Source organism: Thunnus thynnus, chromosome 13 (assembly GCF_963924715.1).
Source record: "Thunnus thynnus chromosome 13, fThuThy2.1, whole genome shotgun sequence".
Lineage (NCBI taxonomy): Eukaryota > Metazoa > Chordata > Actinopteri > Scombriformes > Scombridae > Thunnus > Thunnus thynnus.
In genome coordinates, this window is record NC_089529.1 from 4361260 (window position 1) to 4378826 (window position 17567).

The window sequence follows — 17567 nt, forward strand, 5'->3', positions numbered from 1 at the left end:
TTTTTAAACAGGATCAGAATGGTGAACCAACCAAACTGAAGCTGCAGGGAAGGGAGATGGAGACCTCATCACAGAGTGACAGGAGCCACATCAAGGCCTTGCCCGAAAAAACTCTGACAGCCATCATCGTATGTCATGCACTCTATAAAGCTTATGTTAATGCAACCAGTTTTAAGTTCACGGCGCCCTGCATTTGCTGCAGTTCACACCTAATGAAATAACATCTGTTCCCAACTAGACACTGCTGTTAGCTTCACACCTGTTCTGCCAGACTGCAAACTATCAACCAACCTATCGTTTGCCATTTTACTGAAAGGGCTTCATAGAGAGTGTTAAAATTAGCACTAAAAAGTACAGCAAGACTGACAACCTGCATGACATGTGGCCACATTATCTGTCAAACCTGGTTCAGAAATAAATATGGCTCTATAACATGACTATGGCAGGTTTTACCTGATTATCCATCATATTTTTGTTATTTAAAATTGTATTTTCATCAGTAATAAATACAATGAGACTGTTTGAATGATCATTTAAGATCCAAATATTTAAATTATATATATTAAATTGCATAAATTAAATTTGCCATTCATGAATGACTTGCCAAAATATGTTTTAATTATATTTTTGTGTAGCACTTTATGGAGAACAAAATACATGCTCAATTGTATGAATCATTGTATGAATCAATGCAGGGTGTGTCAAGAATTCCTTTAGCTCACCATAGACAAATGAAAGTCACTATGAGTTTATGTGATTACGTAACATTTATTCATCAGTTAATGATTGTTAATTTACAGTCATTCATACATTTATATGTTAATTTACATGCCACCAAATGATCTGGAACCCAGCATGCATGTGCATTTGATCAGCCTCTCTGAAAGCATAGTCTCAAAGAAATATGAAGCTTTTTTTTTTTTTTTAATCAAAGTTGTAGTCAGACACAAACATCTGCATGTTGCTGCATGACTCAGCAGTCTTTGTTTATGTCACGTTTCACATTTACCAGTAAGGGAGTGGCATATGAGTTTAAAAAAAATATATGACATTATATTTTTTGGTACTCTGGGGATGTGTCTCATGGTGTTCGGTCCAGCATCATGCAGATGTTTGCATCTGACAACCACTTTGATAAAAACAGCTTCATTTTAGAGTCAAAAATAATTAGAGATATCATAAATTAACTTTTAGACTAGTCACAAATGGTACCTGTACTGTGAATCCCATCAAACTGTTGCATGATACAAGGGCAATAATATGACATCTCACTGACACTAGTCCACTATGTCACACATATTTATAGGATCAGTGTGCAGCTGTGTCTGGTTGTATTGTCCTCTTGAGAATTTAGGCTATTTTTAGTAGTTTAGTAAAAACTAACCAAGGATCCAGTATAAAACAGCTTTAGACTCTTATAATGCAATCTAATCATTCCCAGGGGCCCCCTGGATCCAGTTCAGTTCATATTTAAGTGTGTCCCATCCAGAAATTTACACTTGAGAAACAGCTCACTGAGGGACTGATGCAAGTATGGTCCATGGTGTGACCATCTCTGCACAGGAACAGGAAGTTAAAAGCTGAGCACAGATAGTTGGGGATTATGCTCACCACACACCTCCTAGGTCTCAGCTATAAAAAGCAAAGAAACTCTTGCGGGATTAAGTATTTTCCCTGCCAGAGGAGCTGCGTGTCCCAGCATAAAGTGGGATACTGAGCTGTTCCGTCACATGACGAATCAAACGATGCAGCTTAGGGCCTTGACTCAGCTTTCTGGCTGGTTAGCTTTCTCTTTTGTTTGTCCCTAATGCTTGTAGTAGAATATAATGAATGACAGAGAACAAAAAGCATGTACTGAGGGCAGAATAAAAATGTGACTTGGTGTTTTTACTGTGCAGAATGGAGAAACACAGGAAGATAAAGTGGAGAAGAGGGAGGTTGGAGGCGGGTGGCCATTTACAAAAGGACACAGGCGGTCCAGTAACTCGTTGGAAAGCCTCTACAGCCTTAACAGTAGACAAAGCTCCTCAAGTAAGTACCAGGCACAGGACCAAGTGTACTCTTAACACCACAATCCAATGAATTATGCAATCCTTGCAAGTATCCTGTTACTCCCCATTAGATGCACTAATTTGTAGAGCTACACTAACCACTGATGAAGTGATTGACATGTGGACAACTCAATCAGTAGCCTAAACGGCAGAACACAGTACTTAGCTCCTGTATTGACTCTCATTGTTTGTCTTCTGTTCCCCAGGTGGAGTCACCAGTGGGTCAAACTGCTCCAGTAACAGAGGCAGTCTGAGGCTGGAGGATGATCTATCCTACACAAGACAGTTCTGTGGCAGAGCAAGAGTCCACACAGACTTTGTGCCAAGTCCATATGACACAGAATCCCTCAAACTTAAGGTAAACAAGTCTGGAAATTAAATGGTAATAAAAACTGTATAGACACTCTCTACAGGATGAATGCTAATGACTTTAGTGATCCCCTGACTTTTAGTCCCACCAGCAGGTATATTTTCTCTCCACGTTGTGTAGTTGGATTGGCAATAAATTTTCTACAGACATTCATGGTTAACACATAGACGATTGTCTCAAAAACATCAAAGGAGATGTATCCTGATGACTTTATTAATCCTCTGACTTTCCTTCTAGCGCCACCATGAGGCTCATATCTGTGGTTTTGAGTGAAATGCTTGACAGAAACTGGATCGATTGCCATAAAATTAGTGCTTTGCATTTAGCACAATTTGTTTATGCAAATTTTGATTTGGTTTATGCAAATTCCTGCAAAACTACTGACATGCCCATCAGCATCCTTCAGCTGTAGGCCTACTTTGCATTTAGTGCTAGTTAGCAAATGTTCGCACGCTAATGCACGCTAAACTAAGATGGTGAACATGGTTAACTCTATACCTGATAAACATGCATTTTATCATTTTCCTTGGGGTCATGTTAGCATGTTGATAGCAGCATTTAGCTCAAACCAGTGCTGTGTATGCCTTCAGCCTCACAGAGCCGCTAGTGTATCTGTACACTTTAAGTCTTGTTACTAGCCAGTTTGGAGACTATAATAAAGCATTTTGTATTTACTGTGTTTTGAAACTTAAATTTGTATTATGTGAATCAGTAGCGTTTCTGTCTACCTGCCCTGGGACTGCAGATGAAAGTAGCTATAGCTAATTCTGGTACAAATTTCTTCTGTTCGTATATGAGATTAATGTGTTTTTTGTCTTTTTTTGTAAATGATTCATTCAGGCAGGAGATGTGATTGACATCATCTCCAAGCCTCCCATGGGAATATGGACAGGCATACTGAACAACAGAATAGGAAATTTCAAGTTCATCTACGTGGATGTGCTAACAGAGGAGATACATGAGGAAATACAAACCCACAGACTGAGACACAAATATAGATCAACTATCCATGAAGTGTTAAAGCGCCTCAGTTTAGAGGTATTTTGTTGCTCATTTTTGTTACTGACTGATTTAATATGGCAGCATTATCATCTTCCATACAAGAGGGTGTTCATTCAGCATCTGAATGTTTCATCTCCTCTTGCTTATCAGGAGTATTCCTCATCTCTGCAGCTGAATGGTTACCAAACAGTAGATGACTTGATGAGGCTGAGGGAGCATCACCTGACGGAGCTGAATGTGACTGATCCAGAGCACAGGCATCGTCTGCTCGCTGCTGTCGACTCCCTGCAGCAACTGCGCTGTGAGTAATGAGAAACACAGAAAAGGTCATCTAAGGACAGTGTCATCACGCACATTTTGTGACATGATAAAACCAGAAAAAAGACAAGAGACAAGTGACATTACACCTCAATCAGAATCAGAGTCAGAGTCATCTTTATTGGCCAAGTATGTTTACAAATACAAGTAATTTGACTCCGGTTTAATGGCTCTCAATGTACTTACACATAATAACAAAACAACAACCTTCAAAAATACACACAAGGAATGACTATATACAGGTGAAACTATATAAACAGGATACAAATTGTACAAATAAGTAAAGAGTACACGGAGTGATTAGTTAAATGTTAAATTGTATTTACATAATGTATAGTAGGTGGTTCTGTACAGTATATACAGCCTGTTCAGATATACAGTAGTGAGTGAAATTTATTGCACATTTTGCATTTTAGACTTAAATAAGTAGATATCATTTGTAGGTACAATGGGTATTATAGTGTTCCCGGGTTATTGCACAGTGCCACAGTGATTTAACTGTTCATAAGTGTGACAGCGAGGGAGAAGAAACTGTTGCTGTGTCTGGTGGTTTTGGTGTATAGTATTTTGTAGTCCCTACCAGAGGGGGGAAATTGGAACAGGTTATGTGCAGGGTGTGAGGGGTCTGCAGTGATTTTCCCTGTCCGTTTCCTGACTCTGGAGGTGTACAGGTCCTGGATAGTGGGCTGGTCGGCACCCATAATCTTTTCTGCAGACCTGACTGTCCGTAGTAGTCCCTTCCTGTCTGGTTTGGTGACCGATCCAAACCAGACAGTGATGGATGTGTAGAGAACAGACTTGATATCTGCAGTGTAAAACTGGATCAGCAGCTCCTGATGCAGGTTGTATTACCTGAACTAGCGCAGGAAGTACATCCTCTGCTGGGTCTTTTTGATGACTGTGTTGATGTTGGACTCCCACTTCAGGTCCTGGGAGATTGTAGATCGTAGATCCCAGATCCCAGAGATTGTAGATCATCTCCCCAGTTTTGAGCATGTTCCGCTCCAGGTTGTTGCGACCGCACCACAGGGCCAGCTGTAGGACCTCCGGTCTGTAAGCAGACTCCTCTCTGTCCCAGATGAGGTCGATGACTGTCGTGTCATCTGCAAATTTCAGCAGTTGGACAGACGGGTCTCCTGAGATGCAGTTGTTGGTGTAGAGGGAGAAGAGCAGCAGGGAGAGCACACATCCCTGTCAGGAAGTTTGTGATCCACTGACAGGTGGAGGAAGGCACAGTGAGCTGGGTGAGTTTAGTGAGGAGGACTTCTGGGATGATGGTGTTGAACGCCAAGCTGAAGTCCACAAACAGGATCATTGCATACGAACCTGGGCAGTTGAGGTGTTGCAGGATGTAGTGCAGTCCCATGTTGACTGCATCATCCATTGCCCAGTAGGCAAACAGCAGGGGGTCCAGCAGAGGCCTGTGATGTCCTTCAGGTGGGTCAACACCAGTTTCTCGAAGGACTTCATGACCAGAGACGTCAGGGTGATGGGCATGTAGTCGTTCAGTCCAGTGATGGAGGGTTTCATGGAAACCGGGATGATAGTGGAGCATTTGAAGCAGTACTTCACACAGCTGCAGTGATCTGTTGAAGATGGGGGCCAGCTGATCAGCGCAGACTTTCAGACAGGAGGGGGACATGCTGTCTGAGCCTGGTGCCTTCCTGATCTTCTGTCTCTGAAAGAGCTGACACACATCCTCTTCCTAGACCGTCAGTGCCAGTGGGGAGTCAGGGGGAGGGGGGTGGGGGGGAGGTGGTGTGTTAAAGTGGGCTGATCAAACCTGCAGTAAGACACATTCAGGTCGTCGGCTACTTGAAGGTTCTCTGCAGTGTTGGGGAGGGTTTCCTGTAGCTGGTGATGTCCTGCAGGCCTCTCCACACTGATGCAGGGTCGTTAGCTGAAAAAAGTAAAGAAGACCGGGGGGAGTTGTGGTACCCGGGCCACAGCTCGTTAAGGATATAACGATAAGCCCAAAGAGAGAGAGAGAGAGAGAGTGTTTCTGTGAATAAAGCATGACACATGAGGGCAGCGGCTGCAGACAGATAGGCCGTTCAGCTTTAATGCACAGAAATAATAGCTTTAAAGGATTTCTTACTGCTCATCTATTCAACTTTGTGACAGTATCCAAAAAAAACCCTTCTTCTCTACTTTACAGCTGATTGTCAGTTGCAGAATGAGGCCAATCAGGGGGCCGAGACCCCCAGCGAGAACATGAAGGCAGATATGAACAACTGCCCAAGAGACTCCGGCTGCCACATGCCATCTGACAGCCCTGACAACAGCGGAGAGGACACAGACCTTCACTTTCCCTCTGAACACCCTCTACCAGCTGAGACGACAGCTTCATGAGAACAATCTCTTCTTTCAGAAGCCTGTTTTATTCCTTATGTTGCTGTTGAGCTGATTTATGATTTTTTTTTTTTTTACTTCTTGCAACAGCATAATTTCAATCTACTCCACTGTTATCTGTAAATTGTCAAATATATATTCATTTGTTTCCTGAAATAAAACATTTTATGAATCTGTTATCTTTTTGGAATAATTACATTTTTACTGTGGCTTATAACAAATGCAGGTTAACGTTACAGTTAAATACTTAAAAACTAAACTATTTGAAGTAGCAGTGAAATTATGAGATACTTTATTGATCCTGATGGTTGCTATGGAGCCCCTGAAGCCTGAAAGATTATTTCTTTTTAATCTGGTGCACACAAGATAACTAAATATTATCTTTTGGGACTTTGGGAGCTCTGTAGTGGTTCCTGATATTATGCATAATTTTAATGTTAAGTGAAAATCTTCAGCTGCGATGCTTTAATTCAATACAGGGATTGCATCCTGCTACCACATTTATTGCAAACGTTCTAGGCAGTAAACATGACCACTACCATAGCAACAAAGTGCTGTGCATCTTAACGTCGTGTTGTAGCCGGCACTTCACCAACGAAGGAAGTGACAAAATAAGATAAAAAATTATCAGTATTTTTACTATCAGTATTGGTTTAGTAAACCAATTAAAATAAGTAAATAAAACCATATCCTGCTGCCTGAAAATGTCTTAAAAATTCTCATTCTTTTTTTTTTTGTCTTAAATATTAAGTGTGGTGGAAATGCAATTTTTAAACATTTCTGATCTATTGTTGGTGAATCCAAGATTTTCTATTTTGCAAGTATCTTTTTTACATTTGTTTGTTATACGTCTTCCACAAAAAGACCACCCGCACAAACTTCAAAGAGAAAAGATCATTTTTATTGATCAGTCAACAAGTCTGCAGCTAAAAGTGTGGACACATCTTGAAATTTGTACCCTTATTTTTAAACTATAGACAAAAAATATTCTACAATATTCTACCAGTCCATCAATTTAACAAAAAGGCAGCCATGTGAAAGTTGTAACAGCTAATATGACTATAAAGTAAATCAATCATGGCATGACAGAAGAGAGGCAGAGAAAGAGATAAGAACATTGACCAGAATATAGTGACCCCCCCACCCCCCCCAAAAAAACCCTTATCCTATTAAACTGCAAGAAAATAAGTGTCATACATGCCCTAATCTGTCTGTCACACTTAAAAGAGGACATCAGTCAAAATGATAATAAATGCAAACCCTCTGAAAATCCTCTCAGAGGGAAAAAAATAAAAACATGTAAAACAACTCATATTTACATCAATGTATAATACAGAACACTACACGGCCCATTCCCTCTGTTATAAAACAACAGTGAAGTAAATGACATGGAAAAATACATTATTACAGCCTTTATTAACTCAAATAAAACTTTTAAGAAGGTCACTCGAGCAAACAGACTGAACTGAAAGTCCTCGTGTTTGTCAGATTGATTTCTAGCCCAAAATTTGTATTAGAAGCAGGTGAAACTTTCATGTCAAAGGTGTTTCATTCACTTTTTTATTACTAGATAACAAAGTTCTAGTGTTAAATCTGAAATTGGTTTTAATACAGAACAAATTACATTTTCACCTGGTTTAATTGATTTGGGCTGAAATTCAATCTTACATCATGTTTTTGAGACATTCGTTTACTGATTAAACAACTGTTCAGCACACAAATGTATTACGTCAAAACCTGTAAAACCCCAAAATCTGGTTTGAAGGTGAATGGTGAACAATTTTGATGGAATGTGACTTAGACAGGCAGTCATATGCAGTATATTAATTAACATGGATGTTTCTATCTACTGTAGCAGGGGCTAGATGATGGGAGAGTGCATCACTGCCATGTGGACAAATACGCCTGAAACAGATCCAAAAATTATCTTGCACATAAGTTCATAAAGTGATCAATCAGTAGGCCATAAAATAGACAAGATTTGGTATCTATGCTCTCATTATTTAAAGGGTAAGTTGACCAACATGTCAGTTTCTCTCATGCTCTCCTTTTTGTTCTGACAGTAAAATAACATCCAGCGTGTTTCAACATCTCCATGGTTTCAGGGGAAGTAGTGATGGATTCAGCGACTGAGGCCTCCATGAGAGTATCTCGCATAACCGTTCTCAGGATACAGAGAGAGCTCTTCTGTACTGCTGAGCCCGTTGTTCAGTTCTGAAAAAGAAAGGAAAATGATTAATGATGCTGTAAAATTATTCTTCAAAAATGTAACCTTTTCTTTTCTTGATTTGAAGTTTTTCTTTGTTGATTTGAAGCACTTTTGCCTTCTCTGTTTAGTAGGCAAAAGTGATGGCAAAAACATTGATCAACTTCAGACTGTAGTGCACAAGTTCAGGAAACCCAACCAAGAATAGCAACAATCTCTCTTTCTCCATGAAAGGCTGAATCCAAATGTCAGGACTTCACTGCACTAACAGTCCCAGGAAGTCTGTGAGTGCTGACATCTGTCCAAATCCGCATTCATCAAGTGCACAAGGGGCCTCAAGTGAACTTTCTGCAGACTTCCCGTGAGTCTGCTCAGGGTGCAGACTTTGCTCAGAAAATTACCTATAATCCTGCAGATATAGGCTATGAAGTGATGATGTAAAAGAAAATAATACTACTAATGATTATTATCAATAATAAAAAACATAACAATAATATAATAATAATAATAAAATCTGTGAGCATTCTGACCAGATGTGCTGAGTTCAGCAGACCTGCACATATCAAAACCATTAAGAACCAGGAAAGAAAAAGTAAAACACTTTTAGAAATGAGTTACAGGGTCAGATATTTCATTTTATCTCTGTGGAAGTACTTGAGGTCTTGAGGTCCCATCTCAAAGCGTGTTTTATCCCCTTGCGACCCAACTCCCTCGCAGACTTGACGTGATGATGGTGAACACATGACGTACATACGACTGAAGTCCGCAAGGGCTCAGTCCACAAGTCTGGAGGATGGACATTTAGATTCAACCTTTCTTTGATGATGATGAGAGTGATGACATTGATGACATCACTGTAGTGATGTCATCAATGTCATCACTACAGTAGTGATGTCAAAAGTGTGTGACCATGAAAAATATTACAGTATGTGTGCATAATACAAATCACAGGAATGATATAGAAAAATAAACAGACTGCTTAAAATATTTTGTTAGTTTCATTTAGAGTTTTGTGCATTGTGTTGAAAACAAAATTAGTTTGTCTTCCTGTTGTGTTGGGTGAGGAGCTTTTTTGTACAGTATTTTCTTTTTAGAAACTACAGTGTGATTTTGTCATTTTATGAAGAGTTTGAACACACAACACCTTTTGGAGTATGTATTTGCTGTTTTGGTGTGTGTGTGTGTGTATATATGTGCTGCCACCCCATATAAAGGGCAGAAGATGGTATTTGGCTTTAGAAACCTTTAAAGGGATGTTTGAAAAAGCAGGTCAGCAGGCTGGAGCACGCGCGTACACGTGATATCTTTTAACAAAAACATTAATGAAACAGAGGCAAAAATGAACCCTGGGAAATTCAACAAATAACTTAAGCCAAAGCAAATAAACAAATAAAATCCGCAGGCTCACAGCAAGCTGCCCCCTACTCTCTTCCCTAATCCATCTCAATTAACCAGTGACTGGCCTTTTACCTTCTTAGCCTCACCTGAATAGAACATACCATCTACTCAGATTACCACAGGGTGAGCTAGACTGATACAAAGCTTTCTAAACATGTAGAACAACACTGACGTAGTGTTTCTCTGTTACTGCTGACAATCACAATTTATGATGTGTGTGCAGCTAACGAGGCACACCTGTTGTCACTATCACTGATTAAGCAAACAATCTGCCCCACAAGCACAAAACTCTCAAAAACAGGACTGAAACCCTTCAACAAAATAACATTGTGAAACACTAAATACTAAAATGAAACCTGTATTATTTGTATAAGCTGACTGATAAATTAACAGAATCATTGGACTGGAATTAATGATCTAATACACAAAAACACTAACAATGTTGGGAACCATGGCTTAGTGAAAAGAGAGAGGAGCAACCTTTCCACAGTGTGTGTGTGTGTGTGTGTGTGTGTGTGTGTGTGTGTGTGTGTGTGTGTGTGTGTGTGTGTCACCTACTGTATTCTAAAAACTCGACCTTTTCCCTGTTTCTAACTAACTATGCACCACAACAACAGAGAAACACTGTAGCTGGCATTAGTATAATGTAGTATTGGATCTGTTTATCATATTGTAAATAGATGTGCGCATCCCTTTCACTATTACACTATTCATGCTGGTAAAAAACTCTGTGTCAAATATAATCATTTCCAACATTGGCAGCCCCCAGTGGTAGTACTGTGAAGTAAAACTTGTTGTCAGATTCCTCACATCTGCACTTCTTGTGGGAACCAGATGTGACCGGTGTGAACCAGTTTACAACCTCCGTGCTCCATGGCTGTATTAACACCTGGGTTTTATATATATTTGCTCTTTCCAGTTATTTCCAGACATGAATTAGGTCAAAGTTGCACCTGAGAATATGAGCTTCTCCTTCATGATGTTGACGTCCCGACTGGTCCGACGCGTCACAGCGCTCAGCATAATCTGTTCTGGGTTATAGTTCTGCATCCCGCTCATCCTCCACCTGTTACAGCACACACACACAATCATATACAAATCACACACATTACAAGCACATGGATACATTGATTACAGCTGTGTCATAAAAACCATTCCATTCAGTAGTTATGGTGTTCTGTAGTCCTTTAAGGGCTATTAAGGTACTGACACACATGAAATAATACACATATTTAATAAAATATACATTCATAAACAACAGGTAAATAAGTGGAAGAAAGGAAGGAATCGGCCTTGGGGTGTCGGGCAGAAAAAGCACAAGGAGGACAGACGAGGAGGCAGAAACAAAGGCCAAGGCAGTCGCTGCAGTTACCTGATCATATGATAGCTGACAGATGCCAGGGGGCAGCGGAGGAAGGTTGCATGCAGATCAGGCAGAGCACAGGACAAAGTAAGGATGTCAAAGGAGAAAGAGAGAGAGAGAGAGGACAGGAAGACAGTAAGAGGTTACAGCGTGGAGGTGAAACATGGAAACATCCGGAAGACAAAAGACACGGAGGAAAAAAGAAAAGGAAGAAAAGAGCAGAACGAACAGTCAGTGTAGAAGCAGCAGACTGGACAAAGTACAAAGCTCAGCTCACATCCAATCAGACGCTTGTGTTTACTCTTCAGAACCTCAGCTTTTTTTATATTGAAAATGTTGTCAGGTGTCAGCTAACATTTAGATAATATTAGACTGAATAAATGAACTCAGTTATGATTGTTAATAGACCAAAGAAAAACACAGAATTTACTTTATTTGTGCATTAAGCCCAACTGTGTTCACTGAGCAGATAAAAATATATAATTTCAATAACAAGATACAGCAACAAGAAGAAACTTCTTGCTTCACTGTGAAAAAATAATACCTCATGATTTTAAGGGTCAGTTTACCCAAATTACAAACATGTTATCTCACTTACCTCTGCTAAAGTTTTCTATGTCCAAGTTTGAGATATCTGACAGTTTTGATTAAACAGAATAAAAGGGACATTGTTTCTGAAAAGACATGTTGCTATTCAATGTAAATATAATTTTTTTCAATCATAGCAGAGGTGTATATCTCAAAATCAGAAAAACTAAACCCAAAACTGAGAAAACATGTTTTTTTTTTTTGTAATATGGGTGAACTGAGACTTTAAGGATCCATGAATTAAATAATATTGTATATATCACAAATGATGTACCATGAAGTAAATGTACTGTAATGTAAACTATATGCAATACACATTAGTTATAACCATGCCAGGAGAATAAACCTGGTGAATATGCATGATTTTTTTAAATGTTATTTTTTATGACAGATTTAATAGTCATTGACATTAATAGTGTGTACTGTAGTATATCTGTGTGACTGTCAGCCTTATCACAGTCAAAACTGTACTTACTTCTGAAAACAGAAAATCCCAATGACTACGGCGAGGGAGACTAGATCTGAGGTGATCCAGATGAAGTCGTAAGCGTTCTGGCTCTGCAAGACAAGAGAAAGACAAGTAGTTTCCAGCAAACACCACTGGAGGTCACCATCGACATGCATGTCACCTGGAGCTAGAGTAACACAAGGCTCTGACTGAGACAAAAACCCTGCTAGACAGCTGCTTCTTAGTTCAGATCTGTGCCCTTGTCTCAACCTGCCGGACTCTTTCCCAGGGTCCTGTTGTTCTCTAACGCCACGCTGAGCTAAAGTCTGCCGCTGAGCTCCCTCACATTTCTCTGCCTCCTTGCCCTCGAGTCTTGCTGGGCCCTCGTCAGTCTCTGTCCTCTCTCCTGCTGTCCTCTCGTCTCGCTGTGTGACCTTGTCTGTGTGTGTTTGTTGAGTGTGTGTGTGTCTGTGTGTGTGTGGTGCCAGATGAGAGAGAGAGAGAGCGAGGAGAGTTGTTTACCATGAGCCAGATGGGGTAAGGCACCTTTTGGAGGACTTGGGGGGCATCAGAGGACACAGAAGGCACCCCGCTACACCACAGAATGGAGTAGAGCCAGGGCTCATTCACTGGGTAGACAGTCACACTCACATTATTGGCCAGATACTCCCTGGGGGGAAGGAAAAATAGATGTCAACACTGAAAAAAGGTCCTCTCCCTTTCACTCCTTAGCTCCTTTTACTCCCTTGTCACAGTTTGTCCTCTTACATGATCATTCTGCAGTCACAGGAAAATACAGCCACAAGAGATATAAAACACATTTCTCGCAGGGGAGCGATGAAAACGTTATTCTGCTGAAGAGTAAATATGCATAGCATTTTCATGATGCTGAAGTCAAATGAGCCCTTTCATTGTTATTTTCCTCCTTTACGGTTTCTATGAGTTCTTTCCTCTAGCAGTGGATGCTTGCTCTTACTGTATGTCTTTGTGGCTGGCCTTGCTGTAGTGGAGGGTCAGGCTTGTGATCCCCCTCTGTCTTATCTCTGCCACCGACAGCTTCTCATTTGCGGTCTGCTGAAACCCTCGCACCCTCCCCCTGTCCGTGTCGGGGGTCCACGTCACCTGGCCCAAACACATGTGACATGGAAAGACCCTGATCAGACAGAATATGGCGTGTGCTTCATAGTGTTACTGTTTTACAGTAAAAAAAGGTGCTACTTGTAGGATTTAAAATATCAATAGAGCAGTGTAACTTTGTATTTGGTGTTGGGGTCAATGTCTGGAGCACTTTGACACAGTTTCAACTCATGACACACTGTATAAAAATTACTATATAGCTGCCAATGCACTCAGCCTTTCATGTGTTTATGTACTCATTAATCACTGTAGTTACACAAGCAGCACCAATAAGTTATCAAAGAATTATTATGGAGGGACCTACAGTCCTCACCCTCTTCTGGGAGATCCCTGCTTTCTGCACAGCCCACAGCGTGTCCATGAACCAGGTCCGGTAGCGTGGGTGCTCTGGTGGAGGTCTGCGGATGTTGAGCAGTGCAGAGCCATTGGCCCTGGCCGTCAGACGCAGCATTTCCAGCAGACTGCATACCGTCTGGTTGCCTATTCGGCTCCGATCCCTTGCTGTCAGGGTTTCTACTGTCCAGTAGGGGTCACTCTGGAGGTGGAAAAGCAACAGAGAGGCAGACACTGAGATGTAATGGCTCTGAATGTACACTATGTTCTTCTGTTGAGCAGTTGATGTACACATTAAGAATATTTGTCACATTCTGAATTTACGTATACACAAATGTATGCAACTATATGATTATTTGTGCATTGCTTTGTCTTTTAGACAGGATTGTTGTCTTTTTATCACTATTTTTCTGAAAATCAAAGCTCAGTTATCTCCATTACAAACACCCACTTTGTTCCAATGTCTTGGTCACAGAGACTTAGAAATGATTATTTTTCTACAGTAATCATACTTCATAACTTCAAAATATTGTAAGTCTTCATTATTGGATAATCAAATGTATTCAAATAGCTCTTATATATTTCTACATTTTACTGCTAAACCTTCCAATTTCACTATATTTTATACCCACCATTTCTTATTTATATTAAAAATTCCTTGCATCCTCCCCTGAACGATGTGTTTCATTCAAGGGGGAAAATGCATTTTATAACTGATGGACTCTGCATGAACAAGTCAGTGTGAGTTGAGGTGAAGTTGATTTCAATACCTCTAAAAACCACTGGCCCGCGTTTAGAGACCGTATCTCTGTCCAGTTGAAGAAAGAGGCATCGTCATACTGTCTGGCTGGAAAGACTTTACTAACGTCCGTGGTTCGCCTCAAGGTGCGGTCTCGCATGAGGAAGGGAACCCCGTCCACACTACAGGACAAAGAATGGTCAAAAAATGTTCCACTTCAATGATGATTTAGTACTTTGGGTATATGACAAGTTATGTAAATCTCATCTTTTCTACTATTTCTTACTCACATATGTTTCTGCATTTCTCACATTAAATTTAAATGTTTCTACCAAAAAACCTATATCTCAGCTGTGGGTGTGTGGATCTATTGTATATGTATATATACAGTATATTTAATTTCAGAGCACTCTGAATTCATTAAATATAAATAACCCAGGATTAAAATGTTGTTAATGTGTGTTAAATAACCTGAGAGTGACGTCAACTTCCAGGGAGCTGGCTCCATGCTGCAGGGCTCTGTTAAAGGACACCATGGTATTTTCTGGAGCCAGCTAGAGCAGATAGGAGACAGAGAGGAGGACTACTGTCAGCCACTGTTGTGTAGAAAACACACACATCAAGAGAGAGTGCTAGAATTAAGAAAGAGCATTTAAATAAAGAAGCATGATTTATTGCACACATACATTTGTGTGAGATGATAAAAAGTGAAACTGAAAAGGCACTCAGGTCTTTATCATGCTTATCTTCACACTGCATCCTTATCTGTATTATATTTCCCATCGCTATTTATCTATGAATTCTTTCATTTCATCATGTATTTATTCAGATGTTCAACAGAGAAAAAATTCAAAAAGAGAAACAGCACAGTTACCAACATACTACTGCTGCATTAATGCAGTCCATTTTGTTACATCTGCCCCTCGGACAACATCTGCCACACCCTCTATCTCCACTTCAGTGCCTCTCTAACCTGTTGCCACTCCCTGAGTGGCTCTCCCCTTCTCTTTGCCTGTGTGTGTGTGTGTGTGTATGTGTGTTTGATTGTCTGCAGGTGTGCCAGAGTTAAAGCAGAGCCACACCAGCTGCACCTCATCTCTGTAATCAAGCCTCTACAAATACTCAGCTCTGCCACTTCCACCCTGCCAAATTGTAGAATCTGCTATCAGTTAGTGTTGCTACGCTTCAAGCCTCTTTATTTGTTTGCAAAATGCAGTTCTGATTCAGCCTGTTACCTGTATCCTGACCCTTGTCTCCTCTCCCCTGCTGTCCCACTCTGCCTCTGGCCCCTGTATCCTGACCCTCGTCTGGTCAGGTCCTGCTGTTCTGCCTTCAGCCCTGCTGCTCTGCCCTGGAGCCCAGCACAACTCAGTCTCATAGGATCTAACTCTGGACCTGCTTCCTCGGCCCCTATCTTTTTCCATTTCACTCCATTTCCATTACTTTATACCTCCATGCCACAAATCTCAGCAGGAAATGTTCTACTTTTTACTTTTTATTTTAGTTACTGTTATTATATCTAATTTGTTTGTAGATCTGCAACAACATAAAAATGCAACATAAAAATGCTGCTTAAATGTTGGTGCATCAGTAATAATAACCCAATAATGCACCAGCAGAACAGTGGCCATTCTGCATGCACAATGAGTATTTTTACTTTTGATATTTTAAATGCATTTTTCTGATTACTTGTGAGCTTTTACTTACAAGATTTGAAAGGGGGACTTTTACTTGTAAGGGAGTATTTTTACATAGTTGTATTGCTACTTTTACTTTTAAGTAATGGATTTGAATACTTCCTCCACCACAGGGATTTATGTCTCCTAGCCAAGAAATGTGAATTATAGCCCAAGTGTGTGTGTGTGTGTGTCTTCTTTGGCAAGCTGGAAAATGGCAAGCGAGCGCAAGTTAGCCCCAAGGATACTCTGAAATCCTCCTTGAAGAGCTTAAGATTTGACCTGAAAGGCTGGGAACCCCTAACTCAGAACCGACCTGCCTGGAAAAGAAAAGCCCAGGAAGATGCAGTAGTCTGCAAGAGCAGGAGAAGCTCCTGTGCTAAGTTGAAGAGGCACTAGCACAAATCTGCCAAGAAAGGACTTGTGGCTGCATCTCAGAGCTCTGCATCCTCCCTGACCTGTCCAGTGTGCCACAGAGAATTTGGGCTCAGTTTGGTCTGCTCAGCCATCTGCACACTAACCAAAACCCAACATAATGAGATGTGCCATGGTAATCATCAACTATGACGGACGAACAAGAGGAAGTGTGTGTGTGTGTGTGTGTGTGTGTGCCTTTAGAGGGCAGGAAAGCTCTGAACATCACTGTGCATTTGTTTATTGCTAGTCAGCTTGAACAGTATTTGCTTGCCCAGCTGTGAAATGACAGTTCAGTGTGCTGTTGACTCTCACAGCGCCTGATAACAGTAGACTCGTGTACTGTGGCTGTACACCACTCTGCTGTGAAAAATACAGTGCAGAGTCATGCACATAGTCTATGTACTCAAAAATAGAAATACCGATTTATCATTGTATGTTAACATATGAATTCTTAAGAGGAAGAATTCACCACAAAATGTATTCAAATACAGGCAATGTTTTGCTTTTTCATACTTTTATCCAGCATAACAGCAGGAAATGAACACCTGACAAGTCTTGGCAGTGTTATGTTCTTCCCACAGAGCAATTACAATTAACAATTTAATGAACGTACATGCGGGGAGGCCTGCCAGTAAGGAGTCTATGCGTGATATTACAAGGGCCTGTACCATATTGCCTGTACCATATCGCCAAGGCATGACAAGATCCAAGGCGAGATTGTGTGGTCTTCTGGTGGGAATGACAGGAAGAGCTGGGTATCGTCAGCATAGCAATGGTATGAGAGCAGATTATTTGGCCAAGTGAGGTGGTGTATAATGAGAAGAGAAGGGGACCAAGCAGTGACCCTAGAGGAAACGCCTGTGGATAAGCCATCCGGTTTGGACACTTCCCACCCTCCAAGATACTCTAGAAGACCTCCCTGAGAGGTAGAACTTGACCCGGCGGAGGGCAGATCCTGAGATACCAAGCTCAGTGAGTGTGGAGAGGAGGATTTGGTAGTCAACCATGTCAAAGGCAGCTGACAGATTTAGCAGCAACAGAGCTGAGGACTGACCTGCAGCTCTAGCTGAACACAGTGATTCCATTACCGACAGGACTGCAGTCTCAGTAGAGTGTCCCTACTTAAAGCCAGACTGATTCGAGACATACAAGTTGTTCTCAGAAAGGAA

General features: G+C 40.9%; 2 protein-coding genes across 4 annotated transcripts in view; one reads left to right on the plus strand and one right to left on the minus strand.

Moving 5' to 3' along the window:
- Positions 1-6272, plus strand: part of samsn1b (SAM domain, SH3 domain and nuclear localisation signals 1b) — a 61049-nt gene extending 54777 nt beyond the window's left edge. The window contains exons 10-15 of the mRNA XM_067607357.1: positions 12-128; positions 1899-2031; positions 2258-2409; positions 3262-3459; positions 3574-3724; positions 5900-6272. Of these exons, the coding sequence (XP_067463458.1) occupies positions 12-128; positions 1899-2031; positions 2258-2409; positions 3262-3459; positions 3574-3724; positions 5900-6093 (945 nt within the window). The 3' untranslated portion in view covers positions 6094-6272. The remainder of the gene's footprint in view (positions 1-11; positions 129-1898; positions 2032-2257; positions 2410-3261; positions 3460-3573; positions 3725-5899) is intronic.
- Positions 6273-6972: 700 nt separating this feature from the next.
- gdpd5a (glycerophosphodiester phosphodiesterase domain containing 5a) overlaps positions 6973-17567 on the minus strand; it is a 28866-nt gene continuing 18271 nt past the window's right edge. For 2 of the 3 annotated variants that reach the window (XM_067607359.1, XM_067607358.1), the window contains exons 9-16: positions 14777-14859; positions 14337-14487; positions 13538-13768; positions 13073-13218; positions 12619-12766; positions 12124-12206; positions 10651-10763; positions 6973-8307 (exon numbers count right to left, since the gene is read on the minus strand). In XM_067607359.1, coding sequence (XP_067463460.1) covers positions 8216-8307; positions 10651-10763; positions 12124-12206; positions 12619-12766; positions 13073-13218; positions 13538-13768; positions 14337-14487; positions 14777-14859 — 1047 coding nt within the window. In that variant the 3' untranslated portion in view covers positions 6973-8215. The remainder of the gene's footprint in view (positions 8308-10650; positions 10764-12123; positions 12207-12618; positions 12767-13072; positions 13219-13537; positions 13769-14336; positions 14488-14776; positions 14860-17567) is intronic. The other variant, XM_067607361.1, reaches the window with a different exon arrangement.